Genomic DNA, 27,379 nt, shown 5'->3' on the forward strand with positions numbered 1-27,379 from the left:
TTTTGTTGTTATAGTTTCAGAGAAAATTTGGAGAATTTCGGGATTTGAAAATTCAAATTGAATAAATGAAATCTTTTTTTATTCTGATTTTTCTTTTTTAGAAAAATTGAGTAACACAAAAATTGAAATTTTTTTGTTGTTATAGTTTCCGAGAAAATTCGGAGAATTTTGAGATTTGAGAATTCAAATTGAAGAAATGAGATACGAGTATGCGATTATTGATTTGTTTAATTTGTCAGTGTTTAAATAACTTTGTTAAATTTATACACTCATCCATATTCACTCCAGAGTTAAGAATCGCCTGCGGTAATTCACATTTTCATAAATAATTTGATCTCATCCGTTGGATTTTATTAGAAGACCATTTCTACCCGAGAGAGATATTATCTTGCGAATTTTCGAGGGATGAGTTTCTTGACATGGAAGTCTAGTTTCAAGACGCTGTCGCATCCGCTAGACAGGATTCTCTATTGACTTTTGTGTCCAGAGTATCGGAAAAACTAATCTTGGAAAATCTTAAAAGCAGAAGGGTAAAGCCCCTCTGGTGATGGAACAGTGGAGCGAGATAAAATAGTCAAAGCGATAATGTCAATACTATCTATCGGTTCATCTCCATCGAATCAGTGATCATTGGCATTTAGCGCATCTTTGGAATCAATTCCCCGGGATATTTAACCGGTGATTCGACTTCATGAATTTCTAGTGGAGTGGAAAATTGAAGGGGCAAGACATTTCGGGTGGTGGAATTATCGTGGATTAATCCTTTCTAGGGTTTAGGGAGAGTTTAATATTTTTATACGAAGGGTAAATGGATAGTACAAGTACATCGTGATGATCATTAATCTGTCAATTTTTATCAGATTAATAAACCGTCGGAATATTGAGAGATTATTTCAATTTACTCTTGTCTCAGTAGTGAAGCGAGGCGAATCGAATTTGAGCTTCATTTCAATGGCCTTATCTCGAAAACTATCGATTTAACGGAAAAATGTTATAGAACTTTTCTGGAGCTCCTTAAATTTAGAACTGAAAAGATTTTATGATGTTTTTTTGTAAAATCAATAGTTTCTGATATCTATCTATAGTTAAGAAAACTGGAATTTTGGTAATATAGGGTATGTCGATTTTAATGATTACATTTATTGGCGATTTAACTCGGAAACTAGCAGTTTGAGGAAGAAATGCTGTAGAACTTTTTTGAAGCTCATGAAATTTCTGACTTGAAAGGTCTAATAATATTTTTCAGTAAAATCAATAGTTTTTGAGATGCATCCATTTTTAGTAAAAATGAAAGTTTTGGGGATTGTTGAATGAGTCAATTTTGCTTTTTCTATTATTAAGCGATTTATATTGGAAAGTATTGATTTCAGGCGGAAACGCCAAAAGACTTTTTTGGAGGCCATTAAATTCCCAACAAAAAAGCATTTGTGATATTTCTGCGTAAAATCAGTTGTTTTCGGGCTAATGGGTATTTTACAGAAGTGGAAATTTCGAATTATATTATTTTGCCGATTTATTATTAAAATAAATTGGGTTGCGCTAATAAATTTAATTGGCAAAAAGTTTTTTTCCCCCTGTGGGTGAAACGCGATAATGTTAATCCTATATCCATTGTTTTGGAGGAATCTCGGTAATGAGTTGATATAATTGGGAAAAATAAAGAAATGTGGAACACTGAAAAAAGGATACGGAAAATACCAGAGACGTTTATAAAACTCTCTCTAATAAATTTTGCTTGCATTTCCGGCTGAATCCATTCATTACATTCAATTTTTTGTAAATCGCAATTGAAAGTCATTTTACATAAAAACTATTCTGTAAAAATCGATGGAGATCAGAAAATTCAGGTGAATATCTCCTTGAACTCACTAATTAGTAACGAAACTCAATTCAAGTCTAAATGTTTCCACGAAAGTGTCCAGAAATTTAATAATTAATAAAATCATTAAGAAACCCATAACTGTAATTGATAATTAATATATTTTTCTCTGAAAATCGATAGGAATCAAAAAATCCTATAAGCCCATTCTTGAGTTCCCAAGTTGAATTTAATCTGAAATATAATTTATGGAATTCTCAAACTCCAATTAAACAACTGAATTCTCGTTCTCCTGCTCAAAAATTTGAAATCCCCCTAATATCGATGATTATCTGTCTAATTACGAATTTAAAACGAACTCGTTGATCTGATCAGTTTCTCCCGAATTTCCTGAAATTTTCCTGAAGGATTACCCACCCCCAAGAAAATCCGGACAACCCCCATAAATTCCAAATTATCTATCGAATTCCAAACCTCACCCCAAAAGTCCGCACCCCATCCCCAGAGACAATATTCCCCCCAAAAATTCGGAAAAACCCGATAATTCCGAGAAGCCACCCCCAGAGACCCCCAAAACTCACCCCCCAATAATTATGAAATAAAACCCACCGCCCCCCTTCCACCCCGTAGTTCCTCCTTAAAATTCAACATGTATCCATCGATGTCATCCAATGTCTCGTAATCACCGGCACATCACAAAATCCAGACTCACTAATTAAAAAAAAAAAAAAAACAACAACAACAGTAGAACTCAAAACGAACAAAAAGCACCGGTCACAGGACACAATCAATAAATATCACAAGTCCTTCATCCAGGGATACCACCAGAACTCACCCCCTTGGAATGGGGATTTATGTCCAGGAGGTGGGGAGGCTACGTAAGACCTCCATGAGGAGTAATTGACGAGGGGATAGGAGGGCCTATTCACGTTGGAGTAACGGAGTTGTGGTAATGCATGTACTGAGGTACGTGAATGCCGGCCGGTGTCTAAAATCGAACTGGTGCTCTAGAGTGTCTCCAACCCCTAGTAGAGGGGATGAAGTCGATGGTGGCGCCAGTTTACGCTGCTAGATATTTCTCTGCGTACGCCAACGCAACCCCACGACTAGTGCAAGTGGATGGTTTATGATAGGGGGTGAAAAAGGGGGTGATGGTGGTGTAGGGGATGGTCAGAGGGTGGTAAGACGGAGTGAGAGGGGAGTAAGAGGGGGGCGAGAGGATTGGGGGGGAGGGAGTTGGTTAAGGGATGGAGGGGTGAGTGAGAATGAGAGGAGGGGGTGTAAAAACATGGGCTATATGTATGGGTGTACGCAATGAGCCTTCGATCCGACGCCATTTTGGGGGATGATGCGCGCGGTTACAACCCCTCGAGAGCTGTTTGACCCGTTGGGTACAGCGTGCAGAGACGTAGAACCAGGTGGAGGTGTAGGGATGACCTCGAATTAACCGGCATCACTGCCTCGACTTTTCATCGTTTTGTTTTTACCGAATTTCAGGGGGTGCGATGGGGGTGCTTCCACAGGGATTGAGAACATATTTCGGGGATTGTGGAACTCACTCTCCATACGGGTAATGAGCGGTTTTGCGGAATGGGGTGGATTTCCAAAGGGGGGAGTGAATGTCTCGTGTTCGTGGGGTTTAGTACTTGTTCGAGGCTCGTTTCATTTTTTTTTTTCTTGTCCCGGAGACTGATGGATTGGTGAATTAAATTGATGGATTATCGCGGGAGTTATTTGGGGGTTGTTTTTTTATTTAGATTGATGGGGGAGGAAATTTGGGGGGGAGAATGTTAACTATTGGGTTTGTAGGCATTTTGTTTACCAGGATATTCGGGGTTGTTATCAAATTTCTTCATTTTTTTACATTTGATTTGACGATTTCAGATTCAGATTTTATTGCTTAATTGTTTAATCAAGGGAAACTGAAATTGTCAGTTGTAAAACGAACATTTCACATGTTTCCGTCAATTTTCATAACAATAATGCGTTATAAATAATAATTGTTGCTACTATTATTATGATATTACTATAGGATATTCAGAAAAATAGCAACCCTCTGTTAATAAACTAAATCTTTTATTTCCATACATAAATTTTCAATAAATCCTTTTACAAATCCACTCATTGGACCGAAAGTTTCTCCAACAATAAACTAATACTGTAAAGTTGATTAAAAAAATTGAATCAAAATGTTCAATACAGCGATAAAAAAGAAGTTGCACAATCCCAGTGGAGAACGATATAAAGTTCCATTGAAAAACTGAATCGCTCTCCCCCGAGCCAATAAAATAGTCAATTAATTACAAAAACTACTGTTACGTCATACATATAGCACATAAAAATACGAAAGTTAATATCAGGTAGGTGTTCAGCAACCAGCGCAATTACTGCAATAGCCATCAGTAATAACAACTTGCGGAAAAATAGATTTAAGTAAATGCACCATCCAGAGGTTCAACTTCCGTCGCTCATAACTTATCTCTCAATTAAATTATTTCCTCTATTGAATACATCATTCTTTAATAGTGAACTGTTAGTTCAGCGATATGTACACATGATAATTGAGGAGTCGATTGAGGATTCGCTAATTCCAAGCATCGGCTTGCCGTATTTCTTGTCAAAAATACATGGATATTAATTTAAGAATCTTAACTATCACTTGATAATTCAAATTTCATCTTATTATATTATTCAGAAACTTTACAGTTGGACGGATTTTCGGCTGCAATCCTCAGTAATTTTTTAGGAGATTTTATGAGATTGTTGTTTTACGGAAATTTTAGGGGATTTCAGCTTCTGTAGGTCAAACATTTTTGAAAATATACGAGGGATGTTATTTCAGTTCAGTTATTCAACGAGAAATTATGGATTTCAGAAAACTACAGTTGCCTCAAGTTTCCATTGAAAATTTCCACCTCAAAACTCATAATTTCGCCTCAAAAATTCTGCACCTGAAATTTCCACCAAAAACTCTTGTCCATTAAAATTCTGTGTCTCAAAAAAAAAATAATTAAAAACTGCCACTTCTCCAAATGCACAATTGCCTTAAGCTTCCACTGCGGTTCCAAATCAATAATTTCCCCTCAAAAATTCTCGCCCTGCAAATTTATATTTTCCTCAAAAACGCCCCCTCCCCTTCTCGAATCCACCAATGACTCAGCTCAAAAATTCTCCGTAAACTTCTGCCACGAGTCCTCAACAGGTGCAAGTACAACAATGACAACAAGGGCGGCGACAAATCCAGCAATAACAATAAAATAACTGGCGAAAATGATTTTCCGCATGGCGGCCAAAGGCGCATCACGCCTGGCATCAGGATGCCCCATAGATCCCCTCTGAAGATCCTTCATAGGAAAAGCATTGATCCGCTGACTGTCATGTCTATCAGACACACAACCAGCGAACGACAGAATAATATGGGTCACGACATGAAAAACGACATAAGCCGCCAAAACGTAGTCCACCCACTGAGGAATTTTGGCTTTAGTGAGACGTACCGCAAAGAAAAGAGCAACAACAGCGCAAATGTGTGCAGCATTGCCAACAAACCAATGGGCCCAATTGAACAACGGCCTGCGGGGTGTACCAGGATGGGGCCGCATTGCCGCCATAAACGGTTGTATGAACGCAAGAACAGTCGTTGCAACGCCAAGAGCTGCATGAACAGTTGCAGAGCTCCAAGTGCCGATTTCCACGAAAATAACGACAAATCCAGCGATCGTCATGGACCACGTCAGGATCATGAAGAAGCGATGCCATGCGAACCACTGATCCTTGCCGCACAGTGAAGAACGCAGCCAAGTCTGCTTGTAGTAACGCGCCATGAGAATTCCCACGGATGCTGTGCCAATCCACGAGGCGATCATCAGCGCCCCATGAACCCGGATGAGAACATCGTCGGCAGCTGCTATTCGCGCGACATCCGCCAAACGTCGCCGCGTTGCTGAAGCTTCCCGCAAGAAGTGATAGCCAACGCCGTTCGGCTTCAGATCGCGACCCATCGCTAGGAGCAAATAATACGCATTGTTCTCGATATCGAACTCACGGTTGTTGACGGTTGTCCGTCGCTCGCGGGTGAATCTGCAGTAGATTCTGTTGTCCTCGAAGGTGCTGTGCTCGAGGCTCAGCATGCCGGACTGCGATGGCAGGCGTTCGTTCTTGTGACCGGTGTTCCAGGAGTGGTGAAGATAGATCTTGCCGGCTGTTTCGGTGCACTCGACGACACTGTCGTCACCCATTTTGTCGTCCTCGGATAGACCCACTGCTATGTATTTGGCGGATTCACCCTGCAATTCGAATATGTAGCGCTCGCCACGGACTGATATTGCTACGACCGCTTTGCAGTCCTGGGTGTCTATGCAGTTGTTTGGCGCCCCGAAACAGGTCCTCGTCGTGCCACAGCCGGAGTAGATGGCGCGTTTCCGCGTCAGCGCTTCGTCTTTCTGAAAGATTTTGGGGGTTAGATTCGTGGAGAGGAGGAGGTTCTTTTATATAGTCAACTGTAGAGCATTTAGGGAGCGTTTTGCGCCTCAATAATCGGCAGATACACTGAGAAAATATATTTTTTTTTGCTAAATATATTCTTTGACACCAGTAAATCTGGTAGTCACTGTATGAGTACTCCACCCTAGGACGGAAAGTGTTCATTTTCGTCCCGCGCATCTGAATTTTCGTCCCGCGCAAATCACGGAATTTCCTCGGCAGACATATTGAAAAATATCATGTGAACCGACGGCGGGAAAACATGACTTTCCGCCCTTGATGCATAATATACTATTTCTCAGTGTTCTCAGGGACAAATGCAAAAAAATGAAATTAAAATATTTGTATCTAAGTTTTCTTTTAATTTTATATTTTCGGGTACTTTTTAATTTCTATATATACTTCATTTTTTCTTCGTCAAGATGTTTTGAGAGAAACGAATGCTTTTGCGGGAGGTAATGTTTCTTTTGAGGATCTTGGGAAAATGTTTTTTAAAAATCTGGGGAATATTTCCTTAAATCTGCAGTGGATTAAATATTTCTAAAAATTGGAATAAACTAAAATTTTTTTCCGTTTTTCTGTTCAAAAATTCGGTACTTGAATTTTTAATGAAATTTGAAAGGCCATGAGTCTTTTTCTACTGAAATGAGCAAAAAATCATTCCCCCGACGTTAATTAATAAAATATTCCTGAATTTAAAATTTGTTTAACATGCATTCGCCACAAATCCCCGACGTTTGAATTTACCGAGGACTTCTTGACCCACTTCCGTGTTTATAATTCAAAATCTCAGCTGTCATATTTGCACTAGTGACATCGATTGTCAGCGAAAGAGTAATTGAGAAGAATTTATAAATACCCGGATGAAAATGGATAAATGAAAATTTCGTGCGCCAAGGGGTGAGGAGAAAATTTACGTATAAATTTCAATGGAAATAGAAATAGTCTGGAACTTTTGGAGATATTCAGAGGGATGAGTTTTCATAAATGTGAAAATATCTCTGGAACTATCAAACGAATTTCGTTTAAAAATGAAATACCTCGGTTTATGGTCTCTTTTACGTCTCGAGGACGTTTCAACAACAGTTACGGCAGTTGCTGTGTCAGTGCGATGAATATTTCACAAACAAGACCACTCCCTCAATTTTTCAGCAAGATAATTCTCGAAAATTGAATTAAACGTCGCGAAATGTTCGTGAAATCGAAATTCTTTGTGCCACAAATTCCTCAGTCACTCCGCTCGTCAGTTTTCAACGAATATCTCCAAATATAAGGGAAATAATGATATTTCCATAAGAACCTTTTTCATAGACCGAAGCTAGAGCTACAAAAAAGGTCCTTACAAAAATATCCCTAGCTCCCACAGCTTCCAAGAAAATCCTAAAAAACTAAATAATAACATTTCTATGCAAAAATTTACCCCCATTTTGTCACGGAAGTAATTAACTCGTTCCCAACGTTGGAAAAAAAATTGTGAAGTTTCGAGGAATGGCAAGGTCAAAGAAGGAAATTCACCTACCCTCATTAAATGCGATGATGTTCAGACATAAAAAGTTAATTAAAAAAATGATCAAGGCTGATTGAAAGTGGTAATGCACTTCCGCCTGGATTACGTGATAGAGCAATGAGGTGTGATTACAATCAGCTGGTACGTGTGATGTCTCTAACGAGTTATGATTGAAGTGAATGGGGGTAAATGAACACCTTGAAGGATCAGTGATGGATATCTTTGAGACATTTCACTTGTGAGATATATTTTATCGTCTTGTTCGGTCTATAAAATCCTGCCATGTCGGTGGTCAGTTTGTGCTTGACCATTTACTTTCTACTTACTTCTGGTGCCACAGGTGCCTCGTAATACGGTGGTGTCGTTGGTCTCTCGGTTGGTGGTGGTGTTGGAGATGTCATCACCTCGATGCTACGTCCCAAAACAGTTATGCGGGGAGATTCAACCCCTATCCAGTACGTGCTGTAATCTTGGGCGAATGTCGAGCTGAAGGAATGAAAATTGCTTTAGAAATGGAACTGCTTAGAGATATCGATGGAGGAGAAACTGAGAACCATTTGTCCTTGGGAATTTTCAGAGCTCCACGGAAATTCTTTAAGCTTTTACTTCCGATGGGGAATTTTCATTGCAAGTATTTGAGGGAGAGCCGAATTTTAGTGTTCAACGAATTATCCAAGGATAATGGAATTCTGAATTTTAAGGAATGATTTGTGGTTGCTATTGATTTTTTCTGCTGATGAAAAGCCATTCCTTCCTTAATTGAAATTGAGAAAACTGTAAAAGTTGAAAAGGAAATGATTTGTACTTGAAAATAATAGTTCCCTCGTAGTCGGCTGGTGCCTCCCAATCGAACTCAATATTGTGTTTTTCACTGGTGTCTGTGTGAGTAACTCCATCCTGCGAATAAAAAAAAATATTGACTTATCTCAAGAGCAAAATAATCTATTGAGTAATTTTACGTCGAGTCCAAAATCGAGAAAGTCAGCGTTTCTCATAAACGATATCTATTTACAATTCGTCTCAAGTGGCTTTCGATTTTTCAAAATGATAACGAAAATATGATCTGATTGATACAATAAATCATCGATCAGACGATGAGATGACAATTCCGATTTAGCTGGAATTATCTCGACATTGGAGAAATAGTAATTATAATATATGACTCTTTCAGGAGAAATATCTCTAAATCTAAAAGGAATTCAAAATTTTTGTGAATACTTTTTTTGCAGTTTGCATTCTACTCTGCTAAAAAGAACGATTTCCCAATAAAAAAAAATCGATATATTTTTTTATTCAGAGATATTCCGCGGTGACTGACTCATTTGCTAACAATTTCTCGATTTCAATATTTATTCTGGTAATTATCGATGGAATAATTGCCTTGAGACCGGGTGTACACTCGATAGCCTTGACGTTGTCCGGAAGATTGGTGAATTCTCCGATATATTCTCCAGTATCAGCGCTTCTAGCATTGATAATGAATCCCTGATAAGCGAGTCCTTGGGGACTACCGAGAATCACTCGAATTCTGCCTTGTCCAGCCGCCGGAAGTATCTGATATGGTGGATAACTATTAGTCACGGCGGTCCCAGGATGACGAGGGGTCAAGTGTCCACAGGCATCAGGTGGTGCGCCATCCCGCAGGGCGAGGATCACCGACGAGAGGGTCAAGAGGGTCAAGAGCACGGACAATCGAACTGAAAAAGAAATCCTGATTAAACACTGAGATAAATGACGTCTCACTCCCTGGAAAGCCATTAACTCTCGATCTTTTACGAAGATAAATATCCAGTCGACTCGGGAATTCATATTCGACATTCAAGAATTTTTATTGCCGACTTGGGAATTCATATTCGACATCCAAGAGTTTTTATTGCCGACTTGGGAATTCATATTCGACATTCAAGAGTTTTTATTGCTGACTTAGGAATTCATATTCGACATTCACGAGTTTTTGTTGCCGATGCTGGAATTCATATTCCATATTCAAGAATTTATATTGCCGACGCGGGAATTCATATTCGACATTCAAGAATTTTGATTGCCGACTTGGGAATTCATACTCGACATTCCAAAATTTTTATTGTCGGCTCGAGAATTCATATTCGACATTCAAAAGTTTTTATTGCCGACTTGGGAATTCATATTCGACATTCAAGAATTTTTATTATCGACTCGGGAATTCATATTCCCCTGTCAAAAATATATGAACACTCATGGATGTATTAATATTCATTAAAATTTTAGACTTAGCAACTGCCTGGTGATTTTTCTATCAAAGAGTTAAAAACAATTTAGTCAATTCCCCCCGGAATCCTTAAGAACTAAAATAAAAAATTAATCATCAACTAATGAATTAAATTCCTATTAAAATCAAATTTGTTTACTTCCAGTTTTTCATCCGCAAATTTCTCACATTCCTCCTGCCTCATGTTAATCCATTTATTTTCCGTGTTTCCCATCTTTCAATTTAATTATATGAATTCATGAATTGGGAATTCATATTTCCGAATGAGGAATTCATATTTCAGGATGAGAAATTCATATTTCATGATGAGGAATTCATATTTCAGGATGAGGAATTCATATTTCTGATTTGATCACACAAATTCCCGAATTCTGAATGTATATATCCAAATCGGATTCATTCATAATTTGAATTCGAGAATTTTTATTGCTCAAATCAGGAATATGAATTCCTCACCCAGAAATATGAATTCCCAATTCATAAATTCATATTCCCGAATCGCGTTTGTTTACATTCCCAATGGAGGAATATTTACCCGGAATTGGTTCCATCTTCCCGATTCAGGAACTCACAAGCCCGAGAATTTATATTCCCACTTCGAGAATTCATATTGCCAATTCAAGAATCTATTCCCATTTCCACATCATTACGAAAAAATTCACATCACCAACATCCGCAAAGATAAATCACTCTCAACTGAAGATAACATCGCACGTGCCTTCGACAGCGAGACACTGCTAATTCTTATCACCAATAAATTATTAACAATGCGAATTCCCTGACTCGATCCAGCAATTCTCTATCATAATAAATATTCCATTCCACTGCCCCTCAAAAGCCGCGTAATTCCCGATTAAATCTCGACTTACCTCGATAAGGAGCGGATTTACAAGAAAATATTATTAGAATCATTTCTGCAAAATTGAATGGTCCACAAAAAAAGTCTGTTTGGTGAGCGACTCTGATAACGCCGGGTTGGGGGAAAAGGTGCACTGATAAGGTTGCAAAAAAGTAACATGCAATACTTTATTCGGTTTAAACCGCGTGAACTTGTCTAATCCATAAAAAAATCTGGTTTTAACTTGATGAATTGTCTATACCTCGTTGAATAACTAATAAAAAAATAATTGTTATGTAACTCGAAGAATTAAACACCAATTACTCTAAAAATTAACTCGTATTTATACTTGTTGAGATGTCGATTGTAACATTTGTAACTCTTACTTTATCGGGGGATTTTTTCGGTCAAGTGTCCCCAAAATCAGACTGACCCTGCGGTCACCTAAACTCTGTTGATTACCTGTCGACATGGAGTCTACTGAATCTCTCTTGATTTTGAGGGTTCTCTAGGGTTTTTCTCAAAAGGAAATGATTCTCGGGATAATCCTCGATTATGAACTCAGGATCGAACTAATCTCTCAACTCAAGGCCTTCTCTCAACTCTTACTTCACTATGAGATTAATAAAAAAACATGTCCGATGTAGCAATGACAGATACACATAATAAGTTCTTTCCTCATAGCTCTCAGGGTTTTTACACCCAGCAGTATTGCATGAATCATGCTACACACGTCAGGAGAATTTCGTCTCAAGTGGAAAATACTCTGGTGAGCGGAAATGTGTCCTTGTCACGTGAGTTATTCGGCCTTGTCGCAAATTGTTACTCTTTTCAGACATTTAGCACTCAATCGAGTTGATTATCAATGCCACCTGATGGTTATCCATAAATAAACACGATAAATAAATGAACTCGTAAACATTTTCGTATTAATTTTCAGGGCTGAATTCCAGTAATTTTTCTCGCTCATTCTTCTCCTCGAATTTCGTAGATAAATTATTGTGAGAAATTATTATAATATTTATAATCATTAGTGATACTATTAATTGGATTATTACTAATGACTATATTTACTTAAATTAATAATAAATCAATCAATATTCATTAATCAATAATTAAGGGTCCATTATTTAATGCAAAGTGTAAAATGGAAAAATCTTGAAATAAACGGAGTAATGAATAGAATAATAATTAATAGTAATTTAAGTAACGATTATTTATAATTGTTTTATTGCTAGTTTTAGGTGAAATCCTGAAAAATTCCGAAAATTCACGGAAAACTCATGAATTTAGAAATTTCTCGACGAGATAAGAAAATTAATAACAATTTTTCTGGGTTTATTAGAATTAGTGTCAAATTATCGATAGAACATCGAAAAAATGTGTAACATCGGGTTAAATTTAACAACAAATTATAATCCGTGTGAGGGGAGAAAATTGTACAGTCGCTTTAAGAGGATTTAGAAAATTTTCTTGATTGCAGAAGTTGGTGGGGACATGATACCTGGTGAAAGCTGGTTTATAGAGAACTCCGGGAGTAGATGACACGTTGGAACAACTCAAATTCATTAACTATGTACACAATACGTGACCGGGACATTGCCATGAATTATTTAACATTTTCCGTTGTTTTTTTTTCGGAGCAACTGAACAGAAAATTTTCCGATTTTGGTTTTAGTTGTAGTTTTTTACGGATTTCCTGAATTCCTCATCGGCGATTGGGGTTTTCAGATTTATTATTTTCATCATTTTTTATAAACAACTATCTCTGCATTTTTGGAAATATTTATTGTTCGTACGAAATTATTGAAACGAAAATTTGTGAAAATCGATACATTTGTTTATTTCCAGTTTCTTCTCTCTAATTATCCTAGAAGCTTTATGAGCAATTATTGTTTATTGACTCTCCGAAGGTCTTTTTTTATTGGTTTCTAGATTGAACAACTGCGTAGTGATTTTTGTATCAAAGAATTAAAAAAAAATTAGCGAATTCCCTCCGGAAACCGTAAGAACTAAAATAAAAAACTAATCATCAACTAATGAATTAAATTCCTACCCAAATGAAATTTGTTTACTTCCAGTTTTTCATCCGCAAATTTCTTCCATTCCTCACGCCTGAATTAATCCATTCATCTCTCATATTTCCCATCATTCAATTTAATTATGATTCAATAATCCACCTATCAAGTAATTTATGATAAATTTATCAATTTTAGAAAGACAGTTTATCTCCCCGATATTTTTAATGATTAAAAAAATATTTACAACAGGAAAATGGAAAAATGGGGAATTGATTTGAAAGAGAAATCAGGGAAGGGAGCGGAAAATCCTGTGAGAAATAGCCCAAGAGATTCTATGGAGTACTTGCGATTATCCCATGCGTCTTCATCATTCACATTTCGTTGTAAAAAGAGGACAAGGTTTTCAAAGGAACTCTATCACTACATGACTTAAACCCCAGCGGTCATGAGCAATAAGCAAGGATGGATAACTACTGTGAATTGGGCACACGCTCACAATACCTCCTCAACAATTATGGGAAGAGCTCTTTTTCTATCTCGAATTACGTCATCCCAGTCAATTCATAGATTACAACTTATCGTGATTAATGTAAAATCAAAGATTACAAACGGCATTTCACTTTTGAGTCCCCTGAACAGATCAGAATCCAAAAAAATACATTCATTAACATTCAATAAAATAAAAGATAAAGCACATGATTTGTACGCTCAATAAAAAATTAATAAAATCTTAAAATATAGGAAATTATTTTTTTATTATTAGAATTATCTATTTAATTTTTTAATGCATCAGCGGGTTATTTAAGATTTATTTCGCGCTGTCAGCGGAATTAATTCAGTTCCACTGATTTTTTCTGATGGAATCCAAGTCCAAATACAAATTGTGAAGGATTTTTTTTTATAAAAAATTGTTCAAAGCCAATTTACTACATGATTACTAAACGCCGCAATTAGCGTTAACATTTAATTATTTAAATGAGATTACTTTAATATTTATTATAACTGTTACTGTTATTTTTTTTATATTCAGTTAGACTAGAAATTTTCCTGATTTTTCGTGATTTATAAATTGGTTGAATTAAAAAAAAATAATATTCGAATGATGAACGGCGAAAAATCGTGAAATTTCAGTGAAACTTGAACACAAGTTGATAAAAATTCTCGAGATTCAAAATTAAGACGGTAATTTTCCACTATTCCCCACAATTTTAATTTTCTCGTGCACGCGAATAAAATAATTCCGAGTGCATTGAACTCTCGCGCCTTTCCCCGATGTACCCCAACGTCTCCAAGTGGATTGTGCAATCAAAAACACTGTCTTCAATCCCGTTAAAAATTACAAGTCACGAAATATAAATGACGCCCGATTTCCCCATCGGACACGCCTGAACTCAAAGCTCATATAATTGAAAAAAAAAAACTTACCTTGATCCATCTCGTTATGATTTTAGTGATCTTCCCAGCAGATTTACCGTGAATATTCCTGATTTATTCTCCGAACTGTCATCAACCGCCGTCAGTAGAATTCAGTTAAAAATCCATGAAACATGTGGCTCTAGAATTTAAAGAGGAAAAACTGATTTATCTCAGTGAAAAAATCACACATTGAGGTCCGACCGGTAAAGCAGAATGCATGCATTGAAATCACCGCGAGATTTATCTTAAGACGAGAATTTCAATGCAAAAATTTTCATACAACTCATTATTCATCACAAGTCAGAGTAATTCTCCCACTTTTTCCATTCTATTTAAAATATCTCGAAACCACCGGGAGCCACCGAAATCATCATCGGATACTATTTTCGGGGAATTTCAAGAGCTACAAAAAAGGTCCAATAAAAATTCCGCTATCTCCTCTGAATTCCGAGATATTTATCAAATAGTAAAATCACTTTTTTCTAGCCACCACTGGTCACCACGACGTGAACCAGAAAAATTTCCATTTTTCACTTCAGTTTTCCCGGAATATCTCCGAACTTAAAGCCGATAGCGAGATCATCGTTTGAAACTTTTTGCGGGTAATTTCAAGAGCTATCAAAAAGATTTAACGAAAATTTTGCTATCTGATCTAGTTCGAGAGATACTTGTCAAAAAGTGACGGTTCTTTTTGCCTTGAATTTCACTCCTAAGTCCAGCTGGACTATTCTCAGTCGTAATTATTTTAGTTAATTGACTGGTAATTGGGGGCGAGAACTAGAATTGTTTCGATGAGATTATTAAACTGCCACTTTAATGATCATTACACGATATCGAGGGAATGAATTATTCGGGGGAAATCAGAGAAATCGGGTGTTAAAGTTGTCTTACGTTTTTTCTTTGGTTGCAGCCGAGGGAAACACACCTTAACGAAGACTATGCGGTACTACTGTGAAACCAACAAGTTGAAAGGCCCTCGTCTGCGTACCTTGCTCGTGAGGCCATTACAGGTATGTAGATATTCGTGATTATGCCCGGGACGTCGAGCACTCGTATGAATCACGAAAGTCTAATTACACCTTCGATGCCATTTATTATGAGTTTGAATAGGCGCACTGCGAAGGTCAAAGGACCTTTTTTGTAGAAAAACTTGTCAGCTAAAAAAAAGGTCCTATAACTTTACCACCTTAATCCAACCATTACCGAGATAAATGACCGACCAGTGGAATTGATCTTGACATTCCGGGAACAGTTCTCGTTCCAGACATTTAGTTTTAATTCATCAATTATCTGCGTAATTAGGGGTCTAGGAGAAAATATTGTAGAAACTTTTTTGTGGAGATTCTTATTAGCTACGAAAAAGGTGAAATGAAGTTTTCTGGGAAATTGGTTGATACTGAGATAATTTGAGTGTCTTGAATCCGAGATTTTGGTAGTTGGAATTTAATTTTTTTGGAGTCGAGATTTTGGAGAACGGGGCCCTACAGGTGAGGGTGGATGCTGGAAATATCCGTTATGTTGTGATCCAGGATTTTTTGAATGGTTTGCGGTGGGCCCAGAGGCCATTTGATTTAATTATTTATTTTTCGATAGTTTTTTGAATTTTACAGCGAAAAGTGAAAGGAAATTGAGTTAATTCGCTAAAATCTCGAAAACCAGTGGAGGTAATTCAATTTCTGTAATTACATTTTTTGTAGATCTAATTGACAGCTACAAAAAAGGTTATTACAACAATTTCATTATTTCCCTTGGTTTCGGAGATTATTTCACTTTTACTAGATGATAAATTTCAAGAACTGAAATTTTTAATCGACATCTTCCTTTTTCATTTTGCAATTACATGTAATCACTTTAGAAGTAATTATTTTCACTCATAACCATAATTGAGGGCACTATATGATTGTTAATATTATTAATTTATGCTGAAATTAATTTAACTTTCAATAATTGAATTGCGTAAGAATGCGATAAAATCTGGAAAATTCGGTGAATTCAATTTAAATTCATGAGTCGCGTCAAAAAAAGTTAGAATATTGAATAAATAATAAATTCATGAGCGAATCTGAAAGGGAATTAGGATGTTTATTAATTATTCATCGGTGCGAAACTCTTGGTTTTAAAATGGAGAAATGGGCAAATGGCGAAGAAAATCACCGACTGAATCTACTTTCGCGGCTCGCGTGCTACATAAACTCATGTAACACTTTTGCATCGATTGGCCATCGATTCGGGGAGAGAGGAGGATAATGTAGGTCTGTCCATTGTTTTTGCGGTGGGAGAAACGATGTCAATCGTTGCTGCAATCTTCCTCCAACACCTTCAAACTCTCAGGTATGTACTGGCAAGATAAACTATCGTCCACTAACTAGAAAAATTATATCAATAAATATTTAAAAAACGTGAGAACATGTCTCCATCGTTTTAAACCCTCAATTTCCCTCACTTTTATTTTTATTTATTTGTCCCCAACTTTTTATTCATTCCAAGACTGAAATTTTTGGCTTTTCACTCTTTCTTTGCTCCATCTAATGTTTTGACCCTCAATTTTCCTCCATTTCCCGCCGTTTATTATTAACCCTCAATTCATATGCACCATTGACCCTCAATTATCATGTCTTAACCTTTAATTTTTGACCCTCGATTTTAACCGTTTATTTCCTCTTTTTTAACAATCTTTAGTTCTCTGACCCTCAAATTTTCCCTGACTCTCAACACATATTTATCCTCTCGTTTTAACCCTCATTTTTGACCCACAATTTTGACCCACAATTTTGACCCACAATTTTGACCTTAATTTTCATTTAACCTTTAACATTTCACCCCGATGCATAATGAGTTGAATTTCACTGTCAATTTTTGAATGGAAATTTTCATCGTTATTTCGAGAACTCGAAAGTCAAATCATACAATCACTTTTATTTGACTTGCGCGTTGCTCTCTGTACATCTGAAGATAATGATCTTACCTACAGCCGATCACTGGCTCCGGTTTATTGATTTCCACAGGATCCTCTGGAGCTCATCTCTCATCTCTTGATACTAGCACATCCTGCTTCGTCGATTGTCGTTAATTGAGTCTTTTCTAATTAGAGAAAAGTCCTTGGATATTTCCTCTTTTCATTCGATTGTTGTTAACTCGATGATTGATTGAAAATGCGCAATTTTAGCGGACGCATGCGTTGCATAGATCAGTTCTCATCCCTCGATATCTGTTTACTCGCAATGTGATCGGTCAGCGTTACCTGAAGACATCCGTGGAATTCAAAGTTCGTTTTTGTTTACTGCACTGTCTACTGAGAGAATTATTCAGTTGAAAATTAAGTTCCTTCAATTGCGCAACGAAAACACCTTTTTACCTGCTACGACATTTTTTCGGAGTTTTCCGTAATTTTACTTGAATTTCTTGTGACAAATTATGACACCGAAAATTATGAATTGCGTAATTTTTACTGAATATTTTCTTGGAAAATTCTTGACACGTCGAGAGTGAATTTGTGACTATTGACTGTTCACAATTTTCTCGAGAATTTCCAGTGCATTCAGTGGAAATTTCGATGATGCTGGAGTTCCACTGGAACTTCAAGGAATTCCGTCATTAAATATTAATAATTTTGGGGATTAATCACCGGAAGTTCGGAAATTGGTGGAAAATCTTGAAAAATCATGATTATATTCCAATAATTCCCAGAATTTTCGGAAGTTTCAACGAATTCTCCAAAATTCCAAAGGAATTCAATCCATATTTTCGCGGTAAAACTTTGAATTCTAAATACTGAAAATGCCATATTGAAAAAAACAAAATGAAGATTTTCCGAAAATTCGTTTAAATCCCATAAATTTCCCAGAGTTCCGTCAAATAAATGCGTGAATTAAACAACTTTAATTTTCCCAATTAATCCCAATAAATTTTTGAATTGACTAATGACTAAAATTGATTAATCCAGAAAGTTTTATTCCATCTGAGGAAAATTCAGAGAAAATCTAGGGTATAATTAAAAAATTCCGACACTATTTTCACACAAATCGTTGAAACCCCGGAGTTCCTCATCAAAACTGATAACAAGTTTTTAATCAGTGGTGGGAGGAAGTGGTGACTTATCCGATTTATTCTCGTACTTTAGAGGAAAATGTCACTATTCGCCTGTTGCATTCGCCGGGTAAGTTTCAACTGTTAAGTTCGATATTAAAGTGTAAAAATGTCAAGGCAAACCGGTGATAAAGTGACACGAATAAGAATGCAATTATCCGCCGGTTGTTCTTCGGAATTTTCATGAGTTCGGAAAATTATTTAACATTCAAACAACTTCACATAACGTTTAACCGTTTTCTGTTAAACGATTCTATTATTGATAGATTAACCTGATTTAAAGGAAAATAAAATTGTTTTATGTAGAAATATTTATGCAAAACTGGGAAATGAGGAAAAACCGTTTTCCTCATTCGCGAGAATTTTTAATTACCAGAGGAAAACGCATTTCAATCGGTCTAAAGTATCAATTTGTTTTTTTATTCTGTAATGCACTTTGATTTGATACAATGAGGAAAATAATTAGTTTTATTAACAATTTATTCACTTGAGAAGTTTAGGGTTTGGGGAAAATTTACAATTTTTCTTCTTTGGGAAATAATCTTTCTTATCAGTGGGTCTTGCGTTTTTGTCAGTGGAACTGCAATTTTTAACCAAAAAATCGGTAAAAATCGGTAAAAATCGGTAAAAAATGGTCGATAACTTCCCTCGAAGGTTACGAAATAGCCAATACCAATGGAGATGAGATATTTGCGTACCTGATACGACTGCCACGGGAAATCTCGTGGGTGAATGCCCACATTTTCCGCCACTTAATGGATTTTATGGTGACGAGTCAAAGGGCTGACCCACCAGTAATCAATTAAATCTCCATAAATAGATGATCGTGTCTCCTTCACTGATATCAGATGCTCCTGACAGTTATCTCGTCGTTAATTTTCAAAAGCGAAAGAAACCATTCAGATTTCAATAACACTCAAATCGAAATGGCGCACTCACAAAAAAAATTACTTTCAAAAAGTCAGTCGATTCATTAATTATTATAAACTTAAAACGTACTTTCCAAAAATATTAAAGTAATGGAGTTGTTAGAAAATAAATAAATAACATATAGCGTTTAAAAGATAACGCGAAATTTAATAAAATTTTGAAAAAAACATGGAAAATGGTATTGGAGTATGGAGATTGAAATAAATAAACACTTGGAGAATTTTAAGACTGAGAATTATTATTAAAAATTATAAGACTCTAGACAGTCAAGAGGTACTTGACTGAACGAAGACTTACAACGAACTAACTGAACATTACTAGTGAGGCCCACATTAAACTCTAAAGGGCAATATAATTTCTCCTTCTATCCTTAAGCCTTCGATTGTTCTCTTTCTTGACCCTCTCTAATCACCAGATGTATTTAGGGGAAGAACCCACAATGAAAAGTCCTACCTGGACTCTCCCCTTTTCTTGTTATAACATAAAGGAAATGTCCCACAGCAACAAAGAAATAAATACTTCGTAAATCCGGAAATATAAAAACTCAAGAAGAGTGAATTTTAAATCCGGGTAAACCCCGAAATCCAACAAATGGAAACGGAATTTTTGTCGAGTTTTAATTAAACAAATTTGATTGTCAGCGGAGAAATTATCGACAAGGAGAGCAGAAGGTGCCGATTCCGATGGAACCGCCACAAATTTCCTGGGAGAATACCCTGGGTTCACCAAATGGAGTTCCTTTCGATGATGAAACGAAAGAGCTCGTGGGAGATTGCATGGGGGTCCCAGTGCCTCCACCAGTGAATATTCTCACGATTATAAAAAAAAGTGATGGATTTCCCATTCAATTTCCCATAAAGACAGTGCAGTGCGCTGCCCTGAGGGCTAGAGGAATCAGCGAAGACATCCTCGAGGTTTTTTTCACTTTTCAATTCAACTCTCGATTTTTCTTGTATTTTGTTTTATTTAATTAATGTAATTAATGGATATTTACATCTGCAGTTTAACGCGAATTCCGCGTATCCAATAATTCACGAGGCGATGCTGCCTTTGATTGCTGGATGGCTGAAGCATAAACGGGATCATGGGAGTCACGTGGAGAGAACCCTCTACAGGAACATGACCCTGATGAAATTCATTCAAAGATTGTTGGAGAAGAGGGCAGTGGAATTTTATGGGGGTGAGGATCGATGGAGATTGATTGATAATTCAAGTGGTGAAGGGGGTTGGGAGGCTGTGGGGACCAGTCAGGAAAAAGAGCCATTGGTAAATCAAGATTATCATTCAATTATTATTATCACTTACATTATTCAATTGCGTCTGTTATTTTTATTGAGAGCCCCGTTAATGAATTAATGAAACGTTCATGTAAAAGCAATTGAATTATACTTTATTAAGATGTGATGTTTGTGATCTTTGTAATCTTGAAGTTACAAAGACCAATGCAGCGACACGGTAGTTTCTTTGTTTGCATGCCTAGATATTTGTTTATACTGTTTAATAAACAATCATCTGGAGTTTCGTCGTGAGACCACGCACACTCTCCAAGAAAAATTATCTCATCCTTATTATTCCTTATTATGAAAGTAGAAACACAAAAATGAAGTTCGCCCGAGTCGAAATATCTCGAAACGCGTAGGACTAATTTCTCATTGGTCGAGTCGAACCGCCAAAAAATTCAAATTCAAATTCCGCGCACAGAGTGCGCAGTAGGTCCCGTAGTATAATAAATTAGAATTATATAAGTCTGTAATAAGATCGTATTGTTTGCACTCTTTTCAATTCCGTCCATTGCAAATTACTCACACCCAAATGGCATATATGTGAAATATATATTAGTTATATCAGATACATAATAGCAATGTATCGGATAAATGAATACATATGATGAAATTTCTTTTATATATTTCGTTGCACTGCAGATATTGGAACATTGTCTTTCTTACGATGAGATCAAGCTCTCGGCGATGATGATCCTCTCTTCGCACACGGAATTCATAAATGACGGTGCTAGAGATAATCGAGGAGTTGTCAGTAATGATCCAGATAGCTACCAGCCCCGAGGTGTCATTATGGGAGTAATCGGCTCAAGGTGAAGTGTATAAATACGGACTGTAAGAAAATCCTCACTTTTTTATAAATATCCAAAGGTTAAACCTACCTTCGATTCCAAATCTTTGCGATTATTTTTAAACACTTCTCTCAATAATTGAGCACTTATCATTTAATTAATTAATTCAAGTAGTCAATCAGAAATAATTCAACAACGAAGAGGTGAATACTCGCGTTTTCGAGGAATATCTCATCAACTAATGGAGATAGGGTAATTTTTGTCAAAATCTTTTTTGTAGCTCTCTCTTTGCTCTACAAAAAATTTTTTATACATAATTTCGCTATCTCCTTCAGAAAGAGAGTTATTCCTCGAAAACTCAACGATGAGAATGAGCTAACTTTGATTTTCTGCCAAAAGTCATCAACGTCTAGCGTCTTGACCCCAAAAGTTCAGTCTATCACCGTCAACTGAAAGTTTAACATCATCAATTGATCGTTTCGCATCGATAATCACCGTCTATCATAACGGTAATTGAAATTCAACCGCGTCTCAATTAATCGCGATTTATTACAGTTTTGTACATCAACGTCTTTAATTACGGTTGCTTTCATTAATAATTATAACAGGTTCAATTATTATTTCCACTTATTAATCAACTCGTTTATATTTCAACAAAAACCCTGTAAAAGGTGTACATTTACTTTGAACGACCATTAAACGCGAATTGTTTTAAGACTTGAGTTTTCACCAAATTAATCCAACCTTCACGACTCATCCTTCAACAAACACACCTTTTTTGTAGCTCTCACTGCACTCTACAGAAAAGGTAATCTGAAAATTTTCTGTATCCTCCTTAGGTTCCAAGATATTCCCCGAGAACTAGACTGGTTGTAATTATCCTGATTCTGGTCCACATTCCGTCCAATCCTACAACATAAAATACTAAAATAAATAAATAAATAAAGAACTGATAATAACAACAATCGAGAATTTAATTTCCATAATTTTTCTCATTACGGTACAAATTCGCCGTTAATTTAGGTTTGAAAGGGCTCAAGTGATGGAATACGAGGACATGGTGATAACTCCCCACCAAAATAATCTCGACAACGGGTATAATAACTTTATAATGATGCAGAAGCAACGAAGTGATGGTTGGCACTGATTTAATGATTGATTAATGAACCTTGAAGGTATGGACCTGCTGGAGAGGGAACGATCGATCAAATCCGGGGTTTGCGCGTGATTTGGTCGAGGTTCTATGGAGAAGATTATCATCCGACCTACGAGGAAGCAGTCAGACGTGTCAAATCGAGGGACAACAAGCGATACATGGCCCTTCATTCTCACATGTTCTTTGACATTGAGAATTACATGAAGCGAACACTCCTATCAGTGGAAATTCTACTGCTCGAGGCAAATACCAGAGCCGAAAAGCAAAACACCACTGCATTTTTACATATCGTTGGATTTGGATTAGGTACAAGTTTTTTCCACGCTTAATTAATAAATGACGTGATTAAATGCAGTGAGGAAAGAGACCAGAGAACATAACATATAACAGAGAACATTTGTTTAATTGTGACTTTTCCAAGTTCTATGTCAATTCCAGGAGTTTGGAGACTGATTGAGGACCAAGAATCTTATTTCCTGAAGACCTTCGAAATCGCGTTGAAGAAAATGAATCGAAAATTAAAATACGTCTCAGACATAATGTTCGCCTACTTTAGGAAAGATAAATGTGGAGGGGCAGGAAATGGAGATTATCTTGGAGGTAGAAATAAATATTCAATAGAATTGTTCGCTGTGAATTGATTGCTCCGTTTGATTTGTCAGACATATCCGTTTGTCAATCGTTGTAATAATTTCTGATCCTCAGACATCAGAATTCATTTTGCTCTACGGGAGCCCCACAGCAAACTCTTCAGAGGCACCGATGCTAACAAATTGTTGGTTGTCACCTACGCCTGGGACGGAAATGCTTATCCTGGTAATGAATTTTGGAGAGGATACCTGGAGGCGAGTGGAGATCCAGCTGCTGCTTGCAGCAGTCAAATTGCTGAGCTGCAGAACACGAGAATCAATCCCAGGGCATGTGCATCGAGTCTCCACGTGGCATCCCCGGAACACGGACTTCTTCACATATCGGAGTATGCACGCCTCCATTTTGCTTAGGTAATCATAATGAATGTTATAATTAAAACAGAACCATTGAAAATAGATTTAGCGTGATAATGAAACGAAAAATAACCATAACAAATATTTGAACATAAAAAATTTTAATTATCAAATTTTCTCCCTCCATTTTTATCAAAAAACACGAAATAAAAAACATACGCCCTTTCAATATTGAGACTTACTTCTCATACAAACCATGAACAGATCCGCTCTTTTAAGAGTCATAATTATCTCCCTCCATTTTTCCTCCAATTTCTCTCCACCAGGATAGGATGAGCCCAACGGGCACAGAGCGTCGGTCTTCCCGCTCCCCTCGGAGCACCAGGAGTCGGTCCGCCGACGTCGATCGTCTTCGAAAGTACGCGGAGCGAATAGAGGAGCGTCGAAATACGGAGGGCGCCGAAGTCGCCCGTATCTACGCAACGCGTTGGCTCAATCTCCCAAAGTCCCCGAACTTCTATGACAAGTCCCCTGACTCGCCAGAGATAACGGAGAGTCGGGAGAAACTCCTTCTCCGGAAGTCATCAGGTAGCCGAGATGATCCCGAGAGCTCGAGGAGGTCTGACGGCTGGAGGGAGTCGATGCAGGAGGACAGCGATATCACCAGCAGCAATAATGACATTCAAGTGAGCCCTGACAGTGGAACTCTGTCATTTCGTTGGGTTCCACTACCCAGGATAGGGGATAGACCTCATCACACGAATCGGGCGTTGCACATGGAGTTTCAAGGAGCTAGGTATTATTTATTCATAATTAATAACTCATAATTAATTTTTTCAACATTGCAGAGTTCTAATGTTGTGAGTTCTGAGTTCTGGGTTTCTTGAACCTAACAAAAGTAATCTAACAGTTGAAAATAAACCGTAGAACTCATAATGAATTTAATGACAATGTCGTGAATCTAAATTTAAATAGTGAAACAATAATCTCACCTCCACTCTTCGATGATACAAGAGCCTAAATCATTCTGCCGTTCTCCATCAGATACGCAGCGAGCAAATGGATCACCTTTGCAAAACACCCGTCCCCAGCGTCCTCCCGCTCCAGCTTGGACAGAAAGTCCTCCTTGATGAAGTTCTCCTCGTACTACGACCGAGAACTCCGCAAATACCCCAAGAAGCAGGAGTCAATCGTTACAGCAACGACAGCTGACGATTCGTCCGATCAAATCTCCCCGAGTGGTCAGCCAAAACTGGAGAAGAACGAAATCACTAAAGGCCCCGTCATCACCCAGAGGCTCCATGACCTCTACAAATTCCGTTTCGACAGGAAGAGGTCATCCAGTTCCTCCAGGAGCCACCACTGGAGCAAAAGCAAGAGCAGCAGCGACGACGAGGACGAATCCGTCACAGGATCCAAATACGTTGACAGACGAAGAGGCAGTCAGGATCTGGAGTTCAACCAGCGGAACGACAGAACTACCCGGAGGAATCCGAGATTCTCCAACCTGAAGTCAAGTTTTTTCAGGAAATTCAACGAGAAATTGAGATTGAGCGAGGATTTAAGCAGTGGGAGGGACAAGGTGGTGAAGTACGAGAGGAAAGCTTTCAGTGAAGATTATGGAGACACTCAGGGCTCCACGAGAAGAAGTTGGCCGAGCAAATTGGATGTTGATGAAAATGGAGGACATGAGACAGAGTCAACGGATACGTCTGTCAATGTCCAGGTGCAGAGGGAGAGAGAAAAGGGCAGGAACTCTGGGGGAATCGTCAAGCACTCCAGCGTTGACTGCAAATCATCCAGCAAGAGGGTCGAACCTCCTGCCAGATCACTCAGTTATGGAGCTGAAGGACGACCATCTACTCCTGTACCTCCTGCTGAGGATAATCTCAGGGAAGTCACGTCCAAGTTTAGCTATCTAAGGCAGAAGAGGAAGAGCACGAGGTACAAGGTTTACTTGACGTAGACAAGTCAATGTTCATGTCATTAAGATTTTGGTGTTCATGGAGGAAATAAATGTTTATGGATGTGGATATCGGCTCGAGACTTTTTCTATTAAAACTCCAATCCGGAGGGAGAAATATTAAATATTAAATAAAACAACAGCTTTAACTTTTTTCCATTGTCAACTTTACCGACTCTTGGAAATTTTCTTGATCTATAGTTCACGACGTGGGTTTCACTTTTTATTAATTTCCATTTTTCCATCGAATTCATTCTTCATTAATTTTTAATTTATTAGAATTAATAAACATATAGATCATGTATGATCTGGGCTCCACCTTCACTTCATTCGGATCGACATTATTTTCCTCTAGATCTCCTTTAGTTTCAATATTTTTTCATGGCTAGTCAAGGTATCAAATTAATTTTATCAAAGATTCGTATAGTCGACCTTTACCCTTTCTTCTATTAAATACGTAATAAAGATGTACATAACGAATTGACGAGATTTGTAACAGAAAATCAACAAAATTTTTTAGAGCGTGAAAACTTCTTTTGTATTTCCGTGAAGGATCACTTCGTGCTTTATTTATAAGCGCTCATTTCGTGCTTTAATTGGCCAAGTGGAAACCTCTCGGTTTAGAACTTATAATTTGTTAGATCAATTATTATATAGTTCCCATTTTTTTATAATTGTAGTTATCTGCCTTTCAGTATCGAATCAAAAGAATATTTACACAGGCCCTGGAAAAATCGGAGACTCGTAAAAACCACTGAAATTCGAGTCTATCCATTCTAGATAATAATTACAATTATAGAATACAATGAAAAACAATTACAACAATATATAATCGAGCGATTGATTTTAATCCGTTACTTGTCGTGATTCTTCGCTTCGAAGGGAGTGATTTTCACTCGTTTTTTGAGTGGAGATCGACCAGTTCTTGTATTTCCATTCATCTCCTCGTCTTCTTTATCGAATTTAATTCTCTTCTCGTGGTGAAAGCAGTTGCCTCGATTTATCTCGATAATCGAAGACCCATTAGCTGTGACTCTTCCATTGGATTTTGAAAGAGCAAGAGAGTTGTTGGTCGAATTGTTCAGTGAAGACCGGGCATTTTGGAGACTGAGGAGGTGCGAGTGTTGCTTCAACCCCGGAGCAATTATCAGTAAATCGTTTCCATTTTTATCGCATATTTGTGGGGCTATTTGGTACTTGTGCCGCAATGGAAAGTTTGAGCGACTTCGATTTATCTCGGACTTTGGCTCCTTGTGGCTAGAGTAGGAAATGAAGTGCACCGGCTCGCATTTTATTCGGATGTTGTTGCAGTCCTGCGACTTCTGCCATTCCACAACATTTGTTAATAGTCTTATGTACCTGGATAATGAGAATTATTTTAATTATTGCGGTTGGAGCGTCTTTGTTCAATAATTTCATTGAGTTGTTTTCATTTTCTTGGAGAGTTTCGATAACCCTGAATTATTTTTGGAATTTCATTTGCAAAGCAATTTTCACTTTTCTTTTAACCCATCGATTCATTTGAGGCTAATTTATTCCACATTCTTTTATTATCACCAATTAACCAAGACAATTTTTCTATTGATTGAGTTAATAATTATGGAGTGCTTATTTTTTAACGTAATTTATTAATTCATTTCTATGTTTATTACTGGTTTGGTAAATTGATGGATAATAGATTAATTCTTCCTACATTTTTCAATTACAATAATTTGTATGAAGAGACTGTTTAGTTAATGAATGGAATTAAATTATCTGGTGTTTGGAGATTTTATCTGAACGTGAATGATTGATTTTTGCAATTTAATTGATCGATCAGAATTAGTTGTCAGGGGATTAATTGGCATTTGATGATTTGAGGATGTATTTGTCGGGAATGGTTCCATTTACATGAAGAG

At 37.2% G+C, this 27,379-nt stretch overlaps 4 protein-coding genes across 7 annotated transcripts in view; 1 reads left to right on the forward strand and 3 right to left on the reverse strand.

The window, feature by feature from the left end:
- The window catches only part of SP2353 (EGF like, fibronectin type III and laminin G domains protein pikachurin), a 25,298-nt gene extending 22,502 nt beyond the window's left edge, over positions 1–2,796 (reverse strand). Inside the window, exon 1 of the mRNA XM_011317204.1 lies at positions 2,429–2,796. The gene's annotated coding sequence lies outside the window, so the exon portion shown is untranslated. The remainder of the gene's footprint in view (positions 1–2,428) is intronic.
- Positions 2,797–3,876: 1,080 nt separating this feature from the next.
- Positions 3,877–17,550, reverse strand: LOC105274268 (putative ferric-chelate reductase 1 homolog). Of its 2 annotated transcripts, XM_011317209.1 has the most exons (7): positions 17,297–17,550; positions 15,223–15,488; positions 14,341–14,470; positions 9,189–9,505; positions 8,614–8,705; positions 8,135–8,294; positions 3,877–6,261 (listed from the first exon to the last, which is right to left on the reverse strand). In XM_011317209.1, the coding sequence occupies exons 3-7, from the start codon at positions 14,348–14,350 to the stop codon at positions 4,981–4,983; spliced, it is 1,860 nt and encodes a 619-aa protein (XP_011315511.1). In that variant the 5' UTR covers positions 14,351–14,470; positions 15,223–15,488; positions 17,297–17,550; the 3' UTR covers positions 3,877–4,980. The 2 variants fall into 2 exon arrangements, with proteins under 2 accessions (XP_011315511.1, XP_011315512.1); XM_011317210.1 differs by lacking the exon at positions 15,223–15,488.
- LOC105274267 (uncharacterized) lies at positions 17,525–25,545 on the forward strand. Of its 3 annotated transcripts, XM_011317205.1 has the most exons (10): positions 17,636–17,714; positions 18,275–18,487; positions 19,989–20,261; positions 20,350–20,613; positions 21,270–21,439; positions 22,442–22,513; positions 22,594–22,880; positions 23,013–23,174; positions 23,280–23,575; positions 23,845–23,933. In XM_011317205.1, exons 2-9 carry the CDS (start codon positions 18,458–18,460, stop codon positions 23,573–23,575), a joined length of 1,554 nt encoding a protein of 517 aa, XP_011315507.1. In that variant the 5' UTR covers positions 17,636–17,714; positions 18,275–18,457; the 3' UTR covers positions 23,845–23,933. The 3 variants fall into 3 exon arrangements, with proteins under 3 accessions (XP_011315508.1, XP_011315507.1, XP_011315509.1); XM_011317206.1 differs by lacking the exons at positions 17,636–17,714; positions 18,275–18,487 and adding an exon at positions 17,525–17,596; XM_011317207.1 differs by lacking the exons at positions 17,636–17,714; positions 18,275–18,487; positions 19,989–20,261; ... (3 more) ...; positions 22,594–22,880; positions 23,013–23,174 and adding an exon at positions 24,563–25,545 and having other exon boundaries at positions 23,486–23,575; positions 23,845–24,314.
- A 185-nt stretch (positions 25,546–25,730) lies between these two features.
- The window catches only part of HLH3B (Helix loop helix protein 3B), a 3,959-nt gene continuing 2,310 nt past the window's right edge, over positions 25,731–27,379 (reverse strand). Inside the window, exon 4 of the mRNA XM_011317211.1 lies at positions 25,731–26,840. Coding sequence (XP_011315513.1) covers positions 26,336–26,840 — 505 coding nt within the window. The 3' untranslated portion in view covers positions 25,731–26,335. The remainder of the gene's footprint in view (positions 26,841–27,379) is intronic.

Source organism: Fopius arisanus, unplaced genomic scaffold, assembly GCF_000806365.1.
Source record: "Fopius arisanus strain USDA-PBARC FA_bdor unplaced genomic scaffold, ASM80636v1 scaffold00010, whole genome shotgun sequence".
NCBI classification, from domain to species: domain Eukaryota; kingdom Metazoa; phylum Arthropoda; class Insecta; order Hymenoptera; family Braconidae; genus Fopius; species Fopius arisanus.

What these genes read in the sequence shown, in the direction of transcription:
- LOC105274268 (XM_011317210.1), bottom strand. An exon ending in AGTGTACACCCGGTCTCAAG is followed by an intron (nt 8,706 to 9,188) that starts GCAATTATTCCA and finishes TTTTATTCGCAG; the next exon opens with GATGGAGTTACTCACACAGA. An exon ending in GAGGGAACTATTATTTTCAA is followed by an intron (nt 8,295 to 8,613) that starts GTACAAATCATT and finishes TCATTCCTTCAG; the next exon opens with CTCGACATTCGCCCAAGATT.
- LOC105274267 (XM_011317205.1), top strand. Translation starts at nt 18,458, where the DNA reads ATGTCACTATTCGCCTGTTGCATTCGCCGG. An exon ending in TCGCCTGTTGCATTCGCCGG is followed by an intron (nt 18,488 to 19,988) that starts GTAAGTTTCAAC and finishes TTTGATTGTCAG; the next exon opens with CGGAGAAATTATCGACAAGG. An exon ending in GTCAGGAAAAAGAGCCATTG is followed by an intron (nt 20,614 to 21,269) that starts GTAAATCAAGAT and finishes GTTGCACTGCAG; the next exon opens with ATATTGGAACATTGTCTTTC.